General features: G+C 39.2%; 1 protein-coding gene across 3 annotated transcripts; it reads left to right on the top strand.

The window, feature by feature from the left end:
- Positions 1-5,268: 5,268 nt before the first annotated feature.
- On the top strand, positions 5,269-22,538 carry AADAT (aminoadipate aminotransferase). 3 transcript variants are annotated; one of them, XM_068942490.1, is made up of 14 exons: positions 5,269-5,317; positions 6,824-6,892; positions 8,559-8,727; positions 9,750-9,882; positions 10,524-10,598; positions 11,902-12,111; positions 12,589-12,654; positions 13,888-13,970; positions 15,254-15,350; positions 16,203-16,264; positions 18,655-18,719; positions 20,163-20,269; positions 20,928-21,029; positions 22,228-22,538. In XM_068942490.1, exons 2-14 carry the CDS (start codon positions 6,826-6,828, stop codon positions 22,267-22,269), a joined length of 1,278 nt encoding a protein of 425 aa, XP_068798591.1. In that variant the 5' UTR covers positions 5,269-5,317; positions 6,824-6,825; the 3' UTR covers positions 22,270-22,538. The 3 variants fall into 3 exon arrangements, with proteins under 3 accessions (XP_068798591.1, XP_068798592.1, XP_009675950.1); XM_068942491.1 differs by lacking the exon at positions 5,269-5,317 and adding an exon at positions 5,337-5,342 and having other exon boundaries at positions 6,825-6,892; positions 22,228-22,437; XM_009677655.2 differs by lacking the exon at positions 5,269-5,317 and adding an exon at positions 5,613-5,745 and having other exon boundaries at positions 22,228-22,437.
- The last annotated feature ends 533 nt before the right edge of the window (positions 22,539-23,071 follow it).

The following is a 23,071-nucleotide window of genomic DNA, read 5'->3' as shown; positions in this document are numbered from 1 at the left end:
ACATATTGGCAAATAGTGAGGTAGGTATATGCCAAACAAAGTAATACAATGTGGTAAAGCAAACGTAATAAAACAATAGCCATTAGTGAAGTTAAGCAGAAGCTGGAGTAGTGCACTTAACGTGTCTAAATACAAAACATTTTTCAAAAATTTTCCAAAATGTTTCAAAGACCCTTCAGTAACATGCAATAATTGTGAAATATGTCTAAGAATGTCTATTATGGAGAGAACTCATATCCCTTGAATAGATTAAATGCCCAGGTCGAGATAAACTTTTACTCGTGACAAGAGGCCTAATTCTCATCAAGAATTAACAAAACAAAAAAAAAGCAGCATCTTCAGCAACCTGATGAACACTAGATGTGAAAGTAGCAACACATCTCTAGTACAAATTGCCACCACACCTATGAAATCTTTTCTCAAGGCAATGACAAGAATGAAGCGACAATTTGACTTCTCCGTGATCTTATTCAGCCTTCAGGCTGCATTCCATGCTGCTCTTGCTTCGTTCCAACCAAAAAATACGACCTTACTAGAAACAGAAGAATGTAATAGAGCCAGGGGAGAAAAACTTTCACCTACTAAATGAAAATGGGCAATAAAGGCTGAGGCCAGGGAATAACATATGTTGCAAGTAATACCAAGTAACCACTTCCTGGAAGATTTACACAATAGAGTTCACCTGTCAGCAACTGTTTCCCTATAATATAAATCCAAATTGACAAGGCTGAGGTTTTATGGAACAGTATTTGTCTCAAGACTGTCAGGGGAAGTCATTTCATTTCTTATGATTCATTTCATTTATATGTTAGTGTATTAACTGGATACATTATTGATCTTTGCTCCATCCAATTTCAGCTTCAACATCATGGAGGACAAAGTGATTTGGAAAGTATCAGTTCTGGCTTATTTTTTATCACACGTCTGTTGCACGTCATTGTATTAGACATCCCATCAAGCGCACACATTCTGGAACAAGCAACTGCTTTTGAGGAATACTTCACTATGAAAGTCAGCTTTTCTAGAATCTGTACCGGAATATCTAGAAAACTATGTCCAGATGTAGTGCTCTTCTCTGCGTGATTGGATAAGGGCAAAAATAGAAGCAATGACAACAACAGCTCCTGGTACAACCCAAGAGAAAGACTGCTACATTTCTTGGGGCAGCAACCTTTTAAGCAGAGGGCTGCCTCAAATATATACAAGCCAAAGGTGCCACTCTGCAGAACCACAGTATTTCACTCTAAGACAGCATGATTTGATATCTGCTATCAGCACGATGAGGACCACGGGTGTCCTGTCACTTTCATCCAGCTGACAGTCTCTGAAGCGTAAACAAGGACAAGCAGTAAAAAGGAAAAAAATTATAAAAGAATGAGCACAAACAGAAAATAGACTGATACAATACGAATGCCCTCCTAACCCTGAAGTGATCAACAAGCAGAAATAGCAGATAGGTAATCCTAGCCTATAGATTACTTTACGTTTCTTTGAATAGGCAGTAGTACTTGTAACTGTTTGAGAATCTTCCTCCAATGTTCCCTAAATCTCCTTCCGTTTTCAGAGTACACCAAATTCTCAAAACCTGGATAAGACACTACAAATAAGTTTTATGGTGGAGCTGCCTCGCCAGAGAAAGGAGCAAGTCATAGCAGTCTACTTGTTTTACAGTAGCTTTGATTAGTTGCCAACAAAACACCTCAATGTATAGACATTACACTGCAGGAGCTTCCTCAAGAGCTTATATTGAAGATAGACAAAGGGTGAGGAAATTACCCATGTAATTTGCAAGCCAAACGACAGTAAATGTCACAACTCTTCCATGAGCTCACTCCAAATAGAGCCAGAACTCTCTTAGTAGTTCTAGCTTCCCACAGGAGAAAAAGGTACCTCTGAACTTGTAGTAACTGTGTCAGTAGATGTCTGCATCCTAGATGCAAACTCTGTTCTGCACTGTTGAGGAGATCTTCCTGACCTTCACTGTCCGTGTGAAACTATTCTTCTGCTGCCTATCTGTGATGGTTTGCTGCATACAGGGCTTTCTGTGAACACAGAAGTACTGCCAGAGTCAGCATTTTATCCCACAGAAGTATCCTGGATAGAAACAATTTGTGTCTGATATTTTAAATGGTTGCTCTCACATCTATCCATTTTCTGGCCTTATGCGATTTTCTCACTGGCAGCCATTCCTGTTTGTCACGTTATCATTTCCACCTTGATATTGTAATATTACGCTGACAGCACCACTTTTTAAATTCTGCATCTCCATCCACTAAAAGGCATTATTGGCTGAAATTTAACCCATTAATTGAAATGCAAATAGCAAAGCAGTTTAGGTGGGACTCAATTTCAGGTTTCAGAAACTGCCTGCAATAAAGCAATTATAATCAAATAAAACGCGTCAATATGATTTTATCAGGAAGTTGCATTTAGTTCAATTATGCCATCTCGAAATGAAGTGCGAGTGCGCCATCTTACGGTCAATGAGCGTCAGTGCAAGGCCACACACCTTGAGGCTTTTCAAAGGCAATGTTCATATTGCTTGGACCACCAATACCGAAGTTAACCCTTCCTAGAGTTTCAGTACCGACCAGGCCCCTTTGTAGGCAGTATCATACTTTTCACAGAATCAGAATAGACAGGTCATTCAATCATTTCAAACAGGCAACTCAAATCTTTGTCAAAACAAACATGCTTTAAAACTACAAAAAAAATAGAACCTCAGGTTACACTGTGGCTTCTTAAGGTTACTTATACTTTGCACTAAACTGGTACGCTCGCAAAAACAGCATCTCTGTTGAATTTTGGTGTTTACACATCTCAGAGTAAAGGCAGCTTCCTCTTGGCCCCTTTAAAAGGAATGCTGCTTTGGTATTTCTGAAGTGGCAAGGAGCAAAGGAAATAGGGCAAGGACATTATTTACCCACTCTCCTTGTTCTAAGTCAAAATGCTCTGTGGGTTTTTTGTTGTGGGGTGGGCGTGGGCGTGTGTGTGACTACCTAGCTTAGCCTAACCAGGTAGCTATTTTGGAGAGATGTAGAGTACCTATTATGAAGACAAGAAATATCACTCATTAAAAACAACTATATGTGGGTCTTAGCAGCGCACAGCCAATTACTTCATGAATTATATAAGACTCACGACAAACAGCCTTTGTTCTAGCTGTCTTTGTAATACACCAAGACAGCAAGGAAAGAACTATTCTTATCACAGCAGGAAAACAGAGCACTCATTCTGATTTGTGGTTGCTAAGGAATATAAACAGTCACCAGTAAACTGCAGAGATCTGCCATATGAATTCAGTGAGGATAAGCATCCAAACATTTGCACACTTTTTCATTTCTTTTTAAATTTGTTTCAATAGGATGACACTATAATTGGCTAAAAGATCAAATAAAGCCCACTGAAATCAATGGAAAACTTTGACTTCACTGGGCTTTGGTCTCTGCTGTGAGCTGCAACACAGATAACCTGGAAATTGAAAGCTGCATACGAAATAGCTCACATGCAATCAATGTCTTCACAGCCAGCTGTGGATAGAAGTTTGATAGCTCTTCATTTGCATTTGTGTAGGGAGGCATTCATATACTGAATGGTTCTCTTCATAGGCTAACCTCTGGATTAATTTTTATTTATATACCTATCCTTTATTTTTGTCTTTATCATATTATTAGAAAGGCGATTACCTAAATTGGAACAGCCCACAAAAGTCAGCGGTGAAATATGATTCACTGTAACATTACTCACACATCAATTAAGCAAACAATACATCTTTACCTATATTGCAAAAACTAGGAAGGAATACTTTCTCTTTTTCCCATCACTCCATCTAAAAATGGAGATTATCAGCAGATCCTAGTACTGCACAAAGTCACCCAAATAAAAGATAACTTGTCATGGTGCCTCCTCTTTTTCCAAGAGTCATTTTGCTCAAACTACAATCTTGTCTACAGCAGGTCTTGGAAAACGTACTTAAAATGCTGGGCACCTTATAGCCATGTTAAATTTGTTGATTTAAAGCAGGGTGTTCTCTACTCACCTGCTTCCATCATTTTTACTCTCCTGTCTCCAAGTTACCCAGAAATATCTACATGTTGCAAAGCATGCCCAATTCCACATGTCTTTGCATTTGTCTTTCAGGCCACTCTATACCTGGACCTTTCGGTTCCATCTTGCACTAAGGAGCAAGGATTGGCACTGAAGTGCCAAAGTCCAAAGCTGTGACTAGAAAACGGTGGTGAGCTGCCAGACTTTTATTCTGAGTAGCAGGTGGTGGTGTCATGCGTTGCACAAACATCAGCATGCAACACCCATGGAGGAGGGGACATGCTGCAGCACAGCCGACTCAGCTTCTTCTCGCACCCATCCTGCTCAACCGTGAAAGAATTTTACTTTTGGATGTCCCAGTTCAGATTTGATCTAAATCCCCTTCCCTCGCACCAGCAAAAGCCTTAGGGAAACCACAGTCAGCCGGCTCAGACCATAACCCGGTTGGAAAAAATGACTCCTTTTTGCTGCATTTTAACCCAGATGAGCTCCTTCATCTCCTGCAGCTCTGAAACAACAAGCCTCAGGAGCCGGAGGGAGGGCAGGACCCCTGCCCTGCGGCTCTATGAAGCTCTGGGCAGCTTCATAAAGGTATTCATCGCTGCTTCCCTGACCCCAGTGAGGGCGGTAGCACAAACCTGGGTTTAGTTCTCACTTCACAGTGCTGCCCCTTTGCTAGCAATTAAAAAAAAAAAAAAACACACACACACACACACACACACACACACTTGGATTTATCAAACATGCCAGCTCCACTAGGTCTACTCATTTGGATAAAAGGAAAATTCCAGGACCTTCTCCTCTATTTCTGCCCACCTCCAACTTTTACCTCACGTCCCTTCGTTTAACCTGTCACGGGAGGCGAGCACACGTTAACCCGGGCAGCCGCCCGCTGGCAAGGCGCCTTCCTCCACCAGCGCACCTGGCCTCTCCCTGCCGCCATCAAGCTTCGTACCCACCTCCGCCCTGACCTGCGAAGCACTGCGGGACACCTGTACGCTTCATAAGCCTTACAACGAATCTACCTAACATCGGCACCAAACGCAACCAACCTGGCTGCGCGGCTACTCCCTCGGCAGCTACCAGGCTGGCTACTGCCGCCCCTCCCCTCTCGGCTTGGAGGCTGCTGGCGCGGCGCCCTCCTCCTCGGCCCAACCGCCGACTCCCCGCCCAAGGATCCGCCCCCCGACGCCCCCCCCCCCCCCCAAACCGCCGCGCGCATGCGCAGCACTGCGGCCGCCGCGCACTCCGCCAACGGCCGCTGCCGCCGGTAGGTCCGCGCGCGCTGCCGCCGACCGACGGGGGCGCCGCGGGCCCTGCCCCCTCTCCTGCACCGGCCTGAGGGGCCCGGCTCGGGGGGGGGGGGGGGGGGGGGGGGGAGCGCGGCCCCGGCCGCCCAGGCTGCCCCGCCGCTGCCTTCTTTCCCGCAAATACCCTTTTAAGCCCAGAGGAGCGCGATCCGGTCCCTCGGGGCGGGCGGCGGGTCGCGCTTGGCCCTGGGGACCACGGCGTGTCCCCGACCGGGGGGGGGGGGGGCGAGCCCCAGGCACGACCGCCTCCGCAGCCCGAAAGACGACGAGCTCGGAAAGCAGCGAAAACGCTCAGATTGCCTCCACAACATGCCCCGAGCCAGCCTTTCGGCCTCGGACTACAAGCAGCAATAACAACAAACAAACAAACAAAGCTATGCCTGAAATGGTAAAGCAAGCCTTTATGTATAGAAAAATTTCTATTGCGGGCCCTTGTGTGCATCTACTAGGGAAAAACTTCCTTTAGGGAGGAAAAGCACTTCACATTTTTTTTCTTTAAAGGCTTTTTTTTTTTTTTTTTTTTAAAAAGAGGAGCAGTGCTTGACAACATTTTTAATCAATGGTAAACACAAGCATGCTAGTGTGGCTGCTAGAGAATTATTTTCTGCAAATTCAGTAAAAGCACACACCAAAGCAGTATTCGAAATCAGTCTCTTTTCACCACCTATTTGATTCCTGTGCTTTGCTTCTCTATGAAGAAGCATATCTTTCTTGTGAGATGAAGCCTTGAAGCTTCCTGCAGGAATATTTTTCAGTGTTAACCTAGTCCCTGTTGGCACCAGGAAAAGGGGGTGGGGGGAGGTAGGAAATACAAGTCTGAAACACTTTGAAAGACATGCTTAATTATCCTTGCTAAACACACCTGTCTTCTGTCCCAACAAGTGTTGTGACACAGCTATGGCTTGCAATAGTTAACACGTTTTAGATGTAATATTTAATACAGCTAAAGAAATTTAGCTGGATTCTCACTAAGAGAGCTGATGGGTGCTTAAGATCTGTCAGATATCTAAATTTGTATTCTGTTTTTATGACTACAGCTCAAAGTAAAGGGGGGAAGGCTGAGGGTTGCTTTTACTTGTTTCGGAACAGCTGAAAGTAGTTTAAGAGGAACATTCAGTATACATTGTTCATTAACAAACCACCACATTCCCCAGATCAAAGCTATATTGCTATTTGTGTTCACGAGAACACAAGCATTTGACCTAATCTCATTGCATCAATGTTACTGGAAATCTGTAGCAGAGCCAGCGAGTATTAAGTAGAAACCTTCCAACCAACTCCAAAAAGAAAAATTCCACAAAACTCATTTTAACAGGAATAAATTTATATTTAATTTACAAAACAGCATCTCTATGGACATGATGAATTGGAGGTGCTATCTGTGGAACATGCACATACCAAAAGCACTGGGTCCTTCCTATTCATCCTTCCAGGTTAACGTCCAACTAATTGCTCTTTCTCCATAGATATGAATTACTCTCGGTTCATCACCTCTGTGAGTGCAGCAAGAAAAGCATCTCCAATAAGACTTCTAAGTGAGTAGACCCCTGTTCTTTACAGGTTCCCTTGAAGAGTATCATCCTGCCTTCTGGATTTTGTTAAGACATCACAACTAAATACCAGAGGAGGCTCAAGAGAAAGTCATGCAGTAAGCTGACAAGTATTTGCAAGGCCAGTTTAACTGCCTTGACTTTTGCAAAGTTGAGACATCAAGCAGGTATAAAGATGAATAAAATTAATAGCCTTGAGCTGTTACAGAAACCCATCCAGACAGAAGAAATAACATTGTTTTCATGCACCTGAAAAATCTCTGCTGTTGCCTCTGAAGTAGAGCTTTTGCCATAGCTCGCTACTAAATGTACACAGGTTGTTCAGAAGCAAGCAGCTAGCTGCTAATAACTTTATCATCAGTCCCAGCCAAATATTTCTGTCCACATAGCTTTTCTGTACCCTATTGATGTCCATATTATTCCCCAGCCCAGACAATGTTACTATGCTTTTCTATATCATGCTGCTATCCATAGACTATTGTATATATTCTTCTGAGTCACACAAAAAAGTTGAACTGTCTGCTTATATACTTAGTTAAAACCTACAGGGACCTGACAGAATCAGAGCATGAAACATACTACTGGTTAAGCCTTTACCAGAGATCAGTTTCTTCTCTTGGCAAGGGGCTGGCATTTGCTATTCTGTTTGAATGCTTCATACAGGTACAGATTAGTCAACTTTAATTCACGTTAGTTACTCTTTATTTACCTTTTTAAAAGTGATACATTGATATGTGTTGTAATACAAACATTAAGTAACTTGGCTTATGCAGAAAGACGTGCATTGAAACTGCAGTTTTGATGACACAGCAAGTCTTTCTGCTAGATCAAAAGTCACAGGCATGACGCACATTTCTGGACTGATACAAGTTCATTCCCTATGCTCAAATTTGCTAATAAGTAGTGGAAAATAAACTTGATCCCAGAAGGCTTAAAACCAAATGTGTTATCATCTGTCCTCTCACATCTAGTAGAAAAAGCATTCAGCCAGCATGAATGCCATATTGTGAGCTATTAGACTCAATGCAGTCAAGTGCCCTTGCCTGATTGAGCTCTGCTCTCTGCTGCCAGCAGAGCATAGATTGCATCTGAATGATTATGAAACTGTGACATTAAAGCACGAGTTATCAACATTTTCTTCACAGTGCCGGTGCCACTAAAGCTGTGCTGCCAAAGATGCTCCCACTCCCTTATAAAAAAGGTTATCATTATGGATGTTACTAGTTGAGGTCACACCACTGCCTCATCAGCTAGAAGAGCAAGGCTGCACATAAAAACAAAGCCAGTCATTTGAAATATCAGTCTAAACAGAATATCATTAAGATAATAAATTATTGAAGCTTAAAGGTATAAATCACCAAAAAGGTCTGTGCTAATAAAAGCGCAATTCACACAAGGTAAAAACTATTTAAAATTTATTTTAAAACAAAGGATTTTTTTGCAAAGGTAATTTTGTTAACGTCTTTTTTAATCCAAGTAGAAAGATTACTTTAAAAAGTTATTCTTTTCAGTCCATGACTCTTCATTAAATAATAAAAAGTGAAAATGGAAGAAACTTCCTCTCTGGCCAATTATTATTTACTGAACTGAAGGACATGGCCACCTGTTGCTATATTCAAATTTTAATTAAGGTCTTTTCCTTTTACTCTAGCTGAACTGATGCAAAGGTCTCCTCCGTCACTCATCTCTCTCGCTGGAGGGGCACCAAACCCTAACACTTTCCCATTTAAGAAGGCTACTGTTGCCATTGAACATGGAGCTCCTGTTGAGATTGGGGAAGATTTGATGAAGAGGGCTCTCCAGTACTCCGCCTCAGCAGGGTACCTGTCAAGGCAGCTTACGCTTCAAGATTCCAGCATCAAAGGATCATAAAATATTTTACTATAATAATTGATCTCTACATAAAATGTTTAACTTCAGTTTTCCTCTATACTTGATTTCAGTTTTTAAGCAGAAAGTTCTGAGCAGATGAATTAAAAAAAAATAATATTTATCAAGCCAGATCATTTCCTGGCTGTTAGTATTTGAGAATCCAGACTCCAGGATTACTAATGGGGATCGTTATGTTATGAAATAAGATACTTATTAAACGATCCTGCATTGCAGTACGTAGTTTCCACATCGTGGACTATTCATTTAGCTCTTATTTGGTAACATATATTAAAGAATAACATTTACTGTTTGCAGTTGTTAAACTGATGTATAGTATTGTCATGTTTAGTACAAGAAATTGCATATTTCAGTGAAGTTAGTTTAGCCTTCTGAACTCCCCAGCTGACAGTATTGAGTCAGCCTTGTGACAGGTTGCAAAAATACTTAGGTACCTACAGATGCACACAGAGCACACAACGAACTCAGTACTTTCTAACACTTTAATGGAACACAGCCAGTCACTTATGGACTTTCTACAAGGTCTTTCCATCTTCAAGACATACTTTTGGAAAATCCGTTTCCAAATTCCTTATTTACATGCAGCCTACTGGCAGCCAAAGCATTGCAAGCTTTGTCACTTTCCCACATTTAAGTCTGGAGAGATCATTCCTAGGAGTGGATATTGTTCAGCCTCCATCCCCATTCCATCTTTGGTAAATCATTTCTGCCCAAACCTTGCTATGATAATTTGGTGTACGGATGGTAGATGCTTATCTCTTCTGCTCTTCCATAAGATAAAAACATTTCAATTTCATCAGGTGATAGAGTGGTTATAAAATCAGCATCTAAGTATATTTTGTGACAGTCAAGAAACCAGACTCAGGACTGCATGCTAAGTTTGACTGATTTAGAGGAGCAGCCTACCCTCAGCCCATACAAGATATTAGATGCACCTTTATTTATGTTTCAGGATTCCAGAACTGTTGTCTTGGCTAAAGAATTTTCAGAGGAATCTACATAACCCCCCCACAGCCAGCTACAGTCCTGAGCAAGGACAAATGGAAATGTGCATCACAACTGGCAGCCAGGAAGGCTTATGTAAGGTAAGACCAAAACCTCCCATGTTAAACATTATTTCTTTTCAAGAGAATTGTATTTTTCAGTCAGTTTAATTATACCCAGCATAAGTGCCACTATGTAACAACTTGCAGAGTAGTTTAAATGTCTCAGGATATTATCAATACAAGATGCAATATTAAGATTTAAATTCTGTTAGTCTCATCTGTTAAGGCTACATGAATGGATACAATCAAAAAGCCTAACAGAGAATAACGCATAAGATAACATTTCATATTACTCATAAGTCACTAATAGTACCTTGATGCATTATTTGCTTTACTGTAACTCCATTCTAATTATGTTTGACTTTAAAAAATAGCCCTTTTCAATCCACTGATACTACTGCTTGGCTGATTCTTTCTGTAACTGAAGTACCGTTTCTTTTTGTATGATATTAGAAACCTGTTTTTCCATTTCAAATTGGTATTCTCTAGCTGATCATCTAGCTTCATTTAGCTTCTAAAGCAGAGTTTTAATCCATTCATTGTTTTCCTAGCAGAAAGTATAGCCAATTAAATGGTTATGGAAATGTTAACAATCAGAATTTATAATTCCGTTAGGAAGTCAAAAGTATGAAACATGTACAAGAACAGCACAATCTTTCCGAAATACCGTTCTTTCATAGGTGTTTGAAATGCTCATTAACCCTGGGGACAACGTCCTTTTGGATGCACCTACGTATTCCGGGACACTAGCAGCCGTAAGTATTCTTTAAGAACAAAATGTTGCAAATGTCATATGTGAAGTAAACAGCAAGCTGGTACATGATCTGCAGGTTTATACTCACTGTCTGTATTTACTGCAAAATGTTTCTGAGAATCAAGTTTTTAGTATGATTCCAATTAAGTTCATAAAGATAAATTCATAGAAACTTTTAAGTCTAAATGTTCCGTAACAGCTACTTCTGGAACACAAGCTCCTCTCCTGATTCGTGGTTAATTCTAGGGCTAAGATCACATTTGAGATTGGAAAGAGAAAGCCATCATGACCAAGTCAGGTTTAAAGCAATTTTATAATAAGTGGGTATTTCAACATGTCAGCACATCCATCTGAGGTATTTTATGGTCCAATTATACTGTACCTATAACAGCATAACGTGGGAATAGGCCTGAAACATCCATGTGGGAGTTAAGATGCAACTTGGTAAGAACTATACAAAATCAGTGGTGTTTACTTCTGAAAAGTAATTTAATCTGCATGTAGTTAAATATAGACTCAAAACACCTAACAATTGGAAGAAGGGTTAGGACAGATAACTATTTCAACATCGTTTCCCCTTGTGGCAAAAGCTATCTTGTTCTTGGCTGTGCTAAATTTGAGTACATCTTTCACTAAAGAAAGATACTTCATTAAGAACATATTTTCACAATTTTGTTACTGCAGCAACTTGCATTTTTAAATCTCCTTTCCTCTGTGGAAGGGAGACTGCAAGCTTTTGTTAATTTTTTTCCTATTTCTTTGCCTATGGCTGTCAACATGTCACTGTAGTAACATCATTTCATTCTCCCTTGTATTGCTGAACGTATCTGTTGAAAACAGATTCTTTGCCCTTTGTCAGTGAGAAGTAGCTTATAGTTCTGGCAGCTCCACTAAACTAGAGTGTAAATTACTAGTAGGAAAGTGCAGTGAACTTGTTTTGTGTTCAGAGAACGAGGAGTCCTGGCAGAGCACAGACCACAAATTCCTGAGATCCCTTTCCAAATGCAAAGCCATGTGCTTTTTCCTGCTTAAGAACAGCAATTGGTCTTTGGTGACACACTTCATTTGGCTTAACAGGGCAAATAGAAGATAGGGTGTTAAGTTTGACAAGTTACACAGCAAATTCAGGCAAACTTCCCCCTGAATCAGGAGCAAATTGAGTTTGTGACAGCTATAATAAATTCATAACTTATATGTCTAGATTTTCAGAAAGACTTTCTATCACTGAAGTTTTACCATGCCAATGACAAAATGAAGATTTTAGAATTACAGGATCATGACAATTTTGTTCCTCCTATCAACAGCTGAGACCTTTGGGTTGTAACATAATTAATGTTCCTAGTGACCAACATGGCATTATTCCAAAAGCTCTGAAAGAAATTCTGTCTACTTGGAGCCTAGAAGATGTAAAGAGCCATAGCCACAATCTCCCTAAATTCCTGTACACTATTCCAAACGGTTGTAACCCAACTGGAAACTCTCTGACCACAGAGCGCAAGAAGGAGATATACCAGGTATGTAGCTGAGGCCTGATGCATTGTGTACCTCATGTGTGGCCTTTTAGCCCGTTACTTATTCAGTATTTGTTTCTAGCAGAAACTTTCATGACAACTCTTCAGAGAAAGGCTATGCATTAGATAAATTGTTCTTGCAGTAGTAGCCCATTCCTGGCTGGTATCTTCCCCATGAGCTTCAAATTGGGCTTATTGCAAGTGTCCTGCATGGTATGAGCACTACATGGAGTAGACCTTCAGTTACATACCTGCTCTTGTAGTGTAGGTATGATGTTTATTGTTATAATTGCTTGATATCTAAAGCTGGCATTTGAAAGCTTCTCTTGATATGGCCTTGCATGTAGTGAATGAGCAATACGTAGGATCAGAATGTGGTCCTGGAAACAGGAGAAGAATTGAGTTGAAGAACTGTATGTAAAGAATTGAATTTACAGCATCTTTACTGAATCTTATCTTTGTATTCATTTCTTTCTTTAGCTTGCAAGAAAATACGATTTCCTTATAATAGAAGACGATCCTTACTACTTTCTTCAGTTTGAAAAGGTAATTTGTCTTCCATGCCTTAGTAGCACCTTCTTTTCCAGTCCAGAAGAGAACTACTGTATGAGCCATGGGTGTTCCTGCATGCATCTCCTTCACGTCCTGCCAAATTAATTGCAGGCCTAACAGTCATTCCATTTCCCTGCTACTTTCAGTTGCTGTCCCCTTTGAGGCATTTTATCACTTCAGTCCTGTTAATCACTACGGTTCAAATTCATCAAGCGTTATATGGTGAAAAATTTCCTTCATTAGTCAGAAAATGACAAGGACTCTACCTCCAAAACAAAACATGTACACCACTGAAGCAGCACTTCAAAGTAATAGCCTCTTAATGTTCCTTTCAGTCCAGTCTCTTCTTCCATTCAGTGCAAGACCACAGCTCCTTATCTACCATATCCCATTTCCACCCCTTTGCCTTATGGAGACCCCAAGAGAGTTCTCCCACAGACCATGGGAAGTAGTACCGGATACGCAGCCTCCCTTCTTCATATAATTTTTTTTCCCCCCCAAACGGATAATGATCTAGTGTTGAGCCATCTTCACATGTGGATCTAGAGTTGCACAGTCTGCTAAAGTACCTTAACTTCCAGAGTAAAAAGGTCTTATAAAGTAGTAAAATATTAGTAGAAGCTAAACTTTAATATTTTCCATTTTGAAATAGGATTTTTTTTTTTTTTGTGGGAGGAGGCAATAAAAGCTGCTTCACTTATATGCTTATTTTCTAGTTTTATAAGGGATCCTGAGGGGAGAAGGTGTACAAGAGGTAGAATATCTGATGAGAAAAATTGTTCTGATCCCGATAAGATTTGCTCATATTGGCTTTCTTTAAGATAAAGCCAAAAGCCAGTGAACCTCATCTTAGAGATTACAGTATCTTTCTGTATAAGCCATAAAAAAAATCTTGGCAGAGAATGCATTATTTGTCTCTTCTGCTTATAGCATCATACCAAAACTTCAGCTGAGCACTTGTATGCTGAGCAGTAAGTAAAGCATCAAAAAACAAGGCTGATTTTTCGGTTGACTTTCATAGAATATCGTCATCACATCCAAGAAAGCTAGTCTGAACAATCATGTCAGCAAGTTATTCCATTTTTGTCTTTTGAATGTTCGTCTGTGAAACATTTACCATCATAAAAAAATTCCTTTAAGAAATAATAATGTCTTCTTAGTAAAGACAGTAATTCCATCATAATCTTTATTAGCAACTTGAATTTTATTTTCTATTTTTCTTCCAAGCCATGGGCTCCAACTTTCCTTTCAATGGATGTGGATGGCCGAGTTATCAGGACTGACTCTTTCTCTAAAATTCTGTCATCAGGGTAAGGCCAGTTTCAGACTGCTCAGCATTGCCTGTTGTTTCAGGCGCGAGACTAATACTACATGCAAAATGATCTGATATGCCATACTTCTCTCATTTAATACCTATGTATTTCTGAAAAATACTTTGAGATCTGCAGTTCTGCTTACTTCTCATGTCATTTCCTGGCAGTCATGTTAACTCCAGAGTCAACTTCTCTTCTAATACTGATTGTTACGCAGCTCTCCCCAGACCACCCATTCTTACAGACACCACATAGGCAAAAAGATCAAGATGCTGGATGCGAGCTGTGTTCCTGGAACTTCTAGAAACTTTGCTCCATTATTCCTTCCATTATCTTTTTCTACTTCTGTCTCTTTCCATTCCTGCCAACTCTGTTGGGCACTTCGCAGTGTAGGAGAAAAACGATGACATCGTTCTCCCACATAACCTAACTAGAGGGTTATACTGACCTCTCTTATCTTCTAGCTTTACATTTCTTTCAAGTTGTCTCCACCTGCCTGAATAACTAAGCTAGCCGTTTTACATTTCACAGAAATCAACATATTTGATTTTTAACTTGCATTTGTTTATTATTCTAATAGAGATAAGAAAGTAATGTGAATTCTGCACTGGCAGCTAGTGGATTGTAGCTGCTTTCCTGAGGGAGTGAGGAGACAACGCGATGCTAAGTGTGGTTGCACTTTCAGAAGTGACACTGCAAAAAAGGCATGATGCAATTTTATCTTTGTCAAAGATGTATGAGCTTACTGGTTTTATTTTTCTACAAATAAAAACACCAGTCAGAATTTGTGAGTAAAGGTGGGTCATAAGCATTGAAGCATGACTAAGACTCTAGTTTATCAGTATAAATTCCATTTATTCTGCAGTGCTGAAAGGGAGTAAAAACCAGTAAACCTGACTTGCCAGCTCCCATCGGCTTCTGCCTAAAGCCTGAGCATCCATGATTTTTGATTATGTGAAAATCTTTTTCTTCCCTTTGATTCATGCAGCCTTTTTTGTTTCAGAGGAAAGCTTACAAATGTGGGATATGTCCTGAAGTCTCAGAACTAAGAAGCAAATATGAAAACGTGTTCTTTATACTAATTTCATGACTTTGAGACTCAGCTCAAAAGTTGCATAAACTTAGGGCTGCATTAAGACATAGCTTAACTTAAATGCATAAGCAGTTCTCAAGATACAGAGCTACTGAATGGTTATGTTTTCCCAGTTACAAATTAAACCATAATTCACACAGAGAATTAGCACACTGCATTTCTGTAGTAATTTTTTTCTCTCTTGTAGGCTGAGAATAGGCTTTCTAACAGGTCCGAAGCCTCTTATCGACAGAGTTATTCTACACATACAGGTTTCAACAATGCATACCAGTACTTTCACGCAGGCAAGTACCAAACTACCATCTGGATTGTATTTGGAAAAGACAACAGATCCCAAGTCATAGCAAACAATGATGAACAACTTTTATAGGTGCTCTGCACTTTTTCAGCTTTGTTTTTACTAAGACGCACACATTTTTGATTCTCCCTAAAGAAAGAGGGGCCACTGCAGCTTGAGGAAATCTTAATCCATGGAAAGCACCACTGCTTCAATTAATATGCCATTAACCCTAGGATTTCAAGAATCAAGATGTAAAATAGGTCACTGGAGTTGTATGTCTTGCCAGTACGTTCATTTGAAAAAAAACTCAATTTAAAGCACATATTGGAATTACCTGGTTTCTTTTCCATTTTTAATCATATTTAGTAGTTAGGTCAATACTGGCAGCCAATAGAGAGGTCACAAAACAGTCGTCTAACTAGATCCTCTTTATAGTCAGCAGTAAGAAAAGACGACGTTAAGCACATCTGGATATGCTTCCATTTTCCAGCTCCATTAGTTCATCATAGAGGCAGCATTAGAGCAGGGAGGCTAATATACAGAGAAGACCCATCTCTAAAGTGATGTGCGTTTTCCTCCCTTTTTCTCTCAGATTCCTTTATTTAGCTCTCCGTCCATTCCTTCCCCTCCCCACCTTCCTAAGATTGGCATAGTCCTCAGAGACAGCTGTAGCATGGACTGTAACAATCTGTTGATCCTGCCACCTTTGTTAAGTAAAGGGCCCCAAGAGACCCTGCATGCAGTTTCTTGCCCTTGTGGAACTCTGTGTAAGATATAGGGCTATAAAGCTTTGCTTGATGGTTGAGGAAGCGTCCTGTTTAAAATACAGTACTGATGGTGTGTTTTATTTCTTTAGATTATGATATCACAGCTTCTTCAGCAATGGGGAGAAAAGGGTTTCTTGGAGCATATAGACAGGTAGGATCATGTCGTATACCAAATGCCATCATCTATCATTTTGCATGTTTTCTGCTTTTTGCTACTTACAGCAAACATTCTTTGCAGTAAACAGGTCAGAGGAGCTACATCAGTTTAAAGTAGGTATAAGTAGTATTAGACCAAATGGATAAGAAAGCTTACAAGGACTGAGTATTCATGTAAGATTCCTGAAGGACCTCAGTGGGAAATGGCAGAAACAGGGGTCGAAGCATGTGAGCTACCACTACAGATTGGCAGCATGTCAGTCCTCTCGCACAGTGGCTATGCAACATCTGAAAAGTGCCAAAGAGAAGCCTGCAAGCTACAGGACAGTGAGCGTAGCCTTCATCCTTCATAAAGTGGAAAGGTTAAAGCAAAGAGTATGATCATCGAGCCCATAATCAATTGAGAAAGAGTCAGCATGGCTTTCATAAAGAGAAATCTTGCCTCGCTAACTTGGCAAGGATTTACCCTCTAACATCCCTAATCCAATGGTTGTACATGCTGGAGAAATACAAGTAGAAAGAATTACAGAAAGCAGCCAGGCTCACCTGCTGTCCCTAAACATTGCCTTTATCTATTGCCACTCTTGGAGACACAACACTAGGCTAAGACAGACCACTGGTCTGACCCAGCAAGGCATTTCTTATGTAGTGACCAACACACATTTGTATTTCATTTACTACAGTAGAGGTGCATAGTTTCTCTTAAGTAGTTATGATTCACTTCAAATGAGGCACTGGAATTCCACACTTCCCACATTACTGGGCAGCAAGTCACACTCTGCAGAGGCCTGTTACAGGAGCATGGCAACAGCATGAAAAAAATTCTTGTATTTGACTGTAACAGCAGCCACTTTTATCCCCAACCACCTGCCTGCCTGTTGTCTTTACTGTAAGCACTATTATCTAAAAAAAACCCAAAGACTGGCTGATGTCCTGGCTTTGATTTGCTTTAGGTATCACAGCATACACATCAAAAGCAGGAACACAGAAATAGATTTTGCAGAGGAGCTCAGACCACACATTAGCTCGTCTTTGAGCAATTAGAGAAATACATCCTAAACACATCCCTTAACCCACCTTGTGTTTCTTGCAGGTAGGCACCTATTCTTGAGCTAAAAGGACTTTCTTCTTGTTGAGCACAATGAAAACAGTGCCACAGTAGGCTGGCTCCAAGCCTTTATAACCTTCTAGACTCCTTTGTCAGGTGACTTGTTGATTAGGTTCAACAGGTGATTTCAATGATGGGTAAGGTTGGTTTGTTGGCCTGTGATTCTGACTAGGAGCTAGTGTACTGTTTGGAGCATGCACATTCTTGTGAAAGTTCTGCCTCACTAGCACTTATGATTTCACTCCATCATGGAAATAAAATAATAACAGAAAAGGCAAAAAACTCACCAAAGAATTTGTGGTGTGGTAAAACTGTATAAGTGATTTATCATCTCATGCAGAATGTAACTGCATAGAGTAGTAGACTATATTAGCTTTTGGTGGTGTCAGAATTTGTCTATGAATTATGTAAAATATATACAGAAATAAAAGCTACTGGTTCAGAGAGTGTCAAAAAAAGAACATTGTAAATGTAAAATTATCCAAATTGTTTAGTATGGTTTCTCAATAGCGAAGAGAATACTTTTGCCTCTGATTTATGAAGTCCATCTCAGGCACTTCTCTTGAGTCTACTGCTGCAGAATCACAGCTGTAGCAGTTTATGTCAGCACAATGAGTCACTGCACAAGACTTGTTCCTGTTGGAACTTGGGCTATGCTCCTTTCTGCTAGTAAGGAAGTGCATTATTTGGAAGTTTTGCTTAAGTTGTGAGGGAGATAGGTTCAAAGGTTTAGAACAGAGGAAGCTGTCAATAGTCATGACAGGTTTATCAAATGAGTTGCTTTTTACCTTGTGAAATGTCTTTTCCACGTACACCTATTACACAATTTCAATCCAAATGCACATATATGGAGTATGTGCTTTTGCACATGCATAGGTCCTTCATTTTCTTCTGTATGCCTTTTCTGTCTCATATGTACTGCTAGAAGGGCTTGTATCCACTGATGTGATGGACAGAAAGAACATAACGTATAGAGAGTTAATAGTGCACTTTCCATTGCACATGTGAAGCTTAAAAAACAGGTGCAAAGGCAGTTCCTCCTTCTGACTGATCTGTGCTTCACTGGAGGCACACTGAAGCATTCAAGACTCACCAGGTACATATACAAAGTTACATATACACAGTAAACTGTACTGTGTCCATCTAGGATGTGCTCTTATTTCCACTGAATGTTCACTCTGATTATTCAAGTACAGAAGCTTTGTTTCTGCCTTTGGAGACAGAGGGAATCTTTAGTGCTATGGGATCGTGACTTCCAATTGATTATTTTCCTTCAGGGTGGTGGAGTTCTACAGAACCCAGCGGGATGCAATGCTTATTGCTGCTGACAAGTGGTTAAAAGGTCAGTGAGTGCAACACAGCTAATTACTTGGATTTTTTTCTAGCTATTTATCATCTTCATATTCAAGAAAAATTGCTATAACGTTCAACCCCTGACTGAAGAGATAGATAAGCGCTATGAGCAAATCAATGGCGTTAAATATTAAGCTTATGACAAATTATTTAGTGCCCTTGTTTTCATGCTTATCTGAAATGGAACAAGGAGACAGCGATGAGAAAAAAGCCCACTACATTACTGTATAAAGCAGTTTTACAAAGGATGTGTATTTCAGTCCACTATGTTCTTATACATTTTCTTTAAATTCTCTGTCTGAAATAGCCAGATTTAGTAGACTAAATTTAAAAGAAGATGTAAATGATCCACATAATAGCAATGATAATCATTTTTTTGTCAGATATTAATTTCAAATGTCCCCTTCCATGGTTAATCACAGAGCACTGAAAGAATCTAATCAACAATAACACAGTTGGTGCCTCACTCCTTTTAGTGAGTCTAGCATGGAATCAACAATAACTGTTTATGAACTGACCACCTGCCTGGTGGGATATGGGTACCTGAGCACCGCACAATCCTTAATGTACTTAGTCTTGCTAATTCAAGGTTTTCAGATAAGAAATATTTCCTCTTTTTCTATATGACTCTAAGTGACTCGTGATCTAGGCCCTCTTTGTCTCAGTTCCCCAAGTATAAAAAGAGTATAATAGCACTGGGCTACCTTAAGGTGGATTGTGAGAATATATTCATATGTAAAAACACATACTGTAGAATATAGGAGCTATATAAGTATGGAAGATTGACTTTTATTTTGTAGATATGTAATGGTTTACTATATCAAGAGCTGGAGAAGATGGCAAGTCAAATAAATAGCTACTTCAAAAAACATATCTCAAAACAAATAAAGAATTTCTTCTAGGTAAACGAAAGGTATACAGTAAGTTGGCATATATATCTAAGATATAAATCCTTTCCAAGACCTCTCATGCTCCTCATAACTCCCAGGCTCTTCCTTTCTTCAGGAAAAAAACTATAATCATTTTAATTTAAAAGAAAACAAGTACTTCCTACAGGTTTGTGCTTTGCAACATATTGATAGGCCACATGATACTAGGAGAAATTGCATTAGAAGAATGATTTTGGACCCTTTGGAGAAGATGTCAACTTGATCAGAAAATAATCAACAACTTCAGTTTGTTAATCTCTGGGCATTCTGTAGTTCAGAGCAATCACTTTCAAACTTCCACACTTTACTGTACTAGTGCAGTAAGCCCAGACAGATTTGATTGGGGTACTTTAAATTCAGCAAGTGGCATCCTGGCTCCGTGGCCATATTCCTTTTGAGCTCACTGGAGCAACAGATCTACGAGATCACTGAATCTATCATGTACTACTTACAGGTGGGGCAGCAGTCTCTTTTCTTGATTCCCCTCTTTCCTCTCTCTCCAGGCTTGGCAGAATGGCACCCTCCTGCTGCAGGCATGTTCTTATGGATCAAAATTAAGGGAGTTTCTGATACACAGCAGCTGATCATGGAAAAAGCTTTGCAGAAGGAAGTATGAACTATGGCTTAATGGCTTCTGATGTTAAAATGGAACGAGGGAAAGATGAAACAAATTTGCCATATCTATCTGTGTGCCCATATACATGCTTATATGAAAAAGGGGAAACTTGTTGTGCACAATCACTAAGTCTGCAGTTTTTTGTCAAGCATGGTCACATAGTGTAGTGACTCATTAATGAAATACTTTCATGTCTGTATTCAAATGTTGATATCTGCTTGCTTTTTATCCCATTATAATGTATAGTATAATATGTAATGTATATAGTAATATATATATAATATTGAGAGAGAGAGAGAGATACACATAATCAATGAGGGCTATCCACTGTATCTCTTCAGTAGGAGAAATTAAATGTGATTTAATTTCCACAATTTGTAAGAGTCAACACTATGTACTGCAGAAACTACATCCCACCTCACAGGTACATTGTGATGATAAGCTAGACCTAACCTGTGGCTTTTACACACCCATTGCGTTGTTACAAAAAGTCTTCATTCCAGGTTTTATATTTTTGGCTTCTCTTTTTGAGTAGATTAAATATATTAAGCCATATTTTGAAAACAGTGTTTCAGTAATGAGCCTTCTCAGTTTTAATTTAACATTGTATAAAGGAATGTTTGTAACTGAGTAATTAATAAATTTTTCTTAGGTGTTACTGGTTCCCGGAGGAGCATTCAATATTGATAGTTCAGAGCCTAGTTCTTATGTCAGAGCCTCCTTCTCCCTGTCTTCCCCAGCCCAGATGGATCAAGTAAGCGGGATGAGGGTTTTCTACATTCTTCTGAAGAACAGCTTCTCACATAACAATGCTCCCTTATTTTCACTTACTTCTCATTATGTGTTTTTTTGTTTGTTAGTGTATTTGTTTTAGTAATCCTGGGCGGTTAAGCAGTATTCTTGAAGCAATATTAGCTGCTGCTCTAGGCAAGATACTCATATCCAAATGACTTGAAAGGTACCACATTTTTAGGACCAATTCATTTTCTTCTGTGTCCCAGACTTGCAGACTTTCTCACACTTCATCATGACAGACATTATTCCAAAAGGCTTTACTGAAGTCAGAGTAGGTTTGGCTACTTGCTTGAGCACTAGCAGGAGCAGACACCATGTATCTTTGTTTTACAGACTTTCCATTCCTCACATGGAATAACCTGAAATGTATGTGCATGTTGTCAATCGTTATTAAGAAGGAATATTTTTTTTCTTCATACAGTACACATAAGTGCTGTATTTCATAACTCAGGAACTAATCTTCTGTTTATTTTGCAACATTTTGGATGTTATTTGGCTGTATCTGTAAAATCACTGGGAGAAGGACTATGAGACAGTTATCTGTGCAGATGTTACACCCCTTTGATTCAGGCTTTTGAAACAATTCACAATTTTTAGCTGTACTTTCATTTAGTTGTGAAGGTTTGTAACAGATGTGTGTTTCTGTTGCCTATTTCTTCTGTAATTATTGAAATAAATTCATAACCGTACTATTGATCATCAAATTGTATCTTGCTGACATTGTACTTTTATATGTTTCCCCCTTCAACTATTCTCCCTTTTCTTATGCTTTTGAAGATTCTGGCCCCTTATATTGATGTACAGTTATAAGAGATACTCTTCCAGAGCTCATTAATTGTATTAAAAATACAGTGCTTTAGTTGCATCTGAACTCTGGATAACCTTTGAATATCAATATATGTAGTCTCTTTCAGAAAATTCTACCTTTTTGTTTCTGATAGAGGAGTGGAAGCTCTGTCCAACCACAGTGTGCTTCAAAGCCCATACAAGTTGTCAAAACCAATAAAGTAAAACAGGAAATATCAGTAGAATTTTGCAGTATAAAATACTGAGTTCATCTATGGTTAGGTTAGTTTTAGTAGTTTTACAGATTAAATATATTGCCTGTTTAAGGAATGCTGGAATATAAATGTGAACCATCTTTTGTGTCATTGCAGGCTTTCAAGAGACTGGCTGACCTTATAAAGGAAGCTATATGAAAAGGCTAAATAGATCTTTTTCATCAATCAAAATCATCTCCAGAAAACACTTATTAACATTTGGATTTCATCAGAACACTTTAAAAGCAAGTAGAATACAGTGGATGTTCCCTTAGATGGTACCAGTGCTTGGATTCCAAACTTAGATAATCAGCATCCAAAAAAAGGTTTGTAGAGAACGTAGACATGACTACTTTAATTATTACAACATACAACTTTTTGTGACGGTAATACCATACAAAGAAAAGACATAGACTACTGTCGAGACTTCATTGCGAGTATTTCATATTTTAAGGTGTACAAGAACAACAAAGTGAGAAACAGCCAATACTGAGGTGTGGTTTCCACAGTTTATTTTTTCAAACGTTTTTAAAATTGTTTATTTTGAGAGACTCTTGAGTGAATTTCAAAAATTACTCCAAATTTTAACATAAGGTTTTTACAAAATCAGTTTAGTCTTTTAAAATCATGTGTGTAGGGAAATCCTATTTTGTTTCACAAATAACATCATTTAGGTAACGTGGAGGTTAACAGTATGCTTTCTGACCTGGTATGAATCACCATATACAGTCATTTTTAAGTGTGAATGGAAAATATTAACTAATTAATTAATATTAACTAATTAATTAATATTAACTTATATTAATTAACTAATTAATATTAGTTAATGTTTAGAAGTAATTTCTTTTCACTTTGTGATCGGTAGATTTTTTCATGAAAAAACGATATTCCTTTTATATATTAGCTACATTCAAGTAGCTAATGTTATGACTTGATCTCAAGTATTTAATTAAGCTAGGCT

This window comes from Struthio camelus, chromosome 4 (assembly GCF_040807025.1).
Source record: "Struthio camelus isolate bStrCam1 chromosome 4, bStrCam1.hap1, whole genome shotgun sequence".
NCBI classification, from domain to species: Eukaryota; Metazoa; Chordata; class Aves; order Struthioniformes; family Struthionidae; genus Struthio; species Struthio camelus.
The sequence above is the reverse complement of the archived record's forward strand: the minus strand, read 5'-3'. Positions and strand labels throughout refer to the sequence as shown.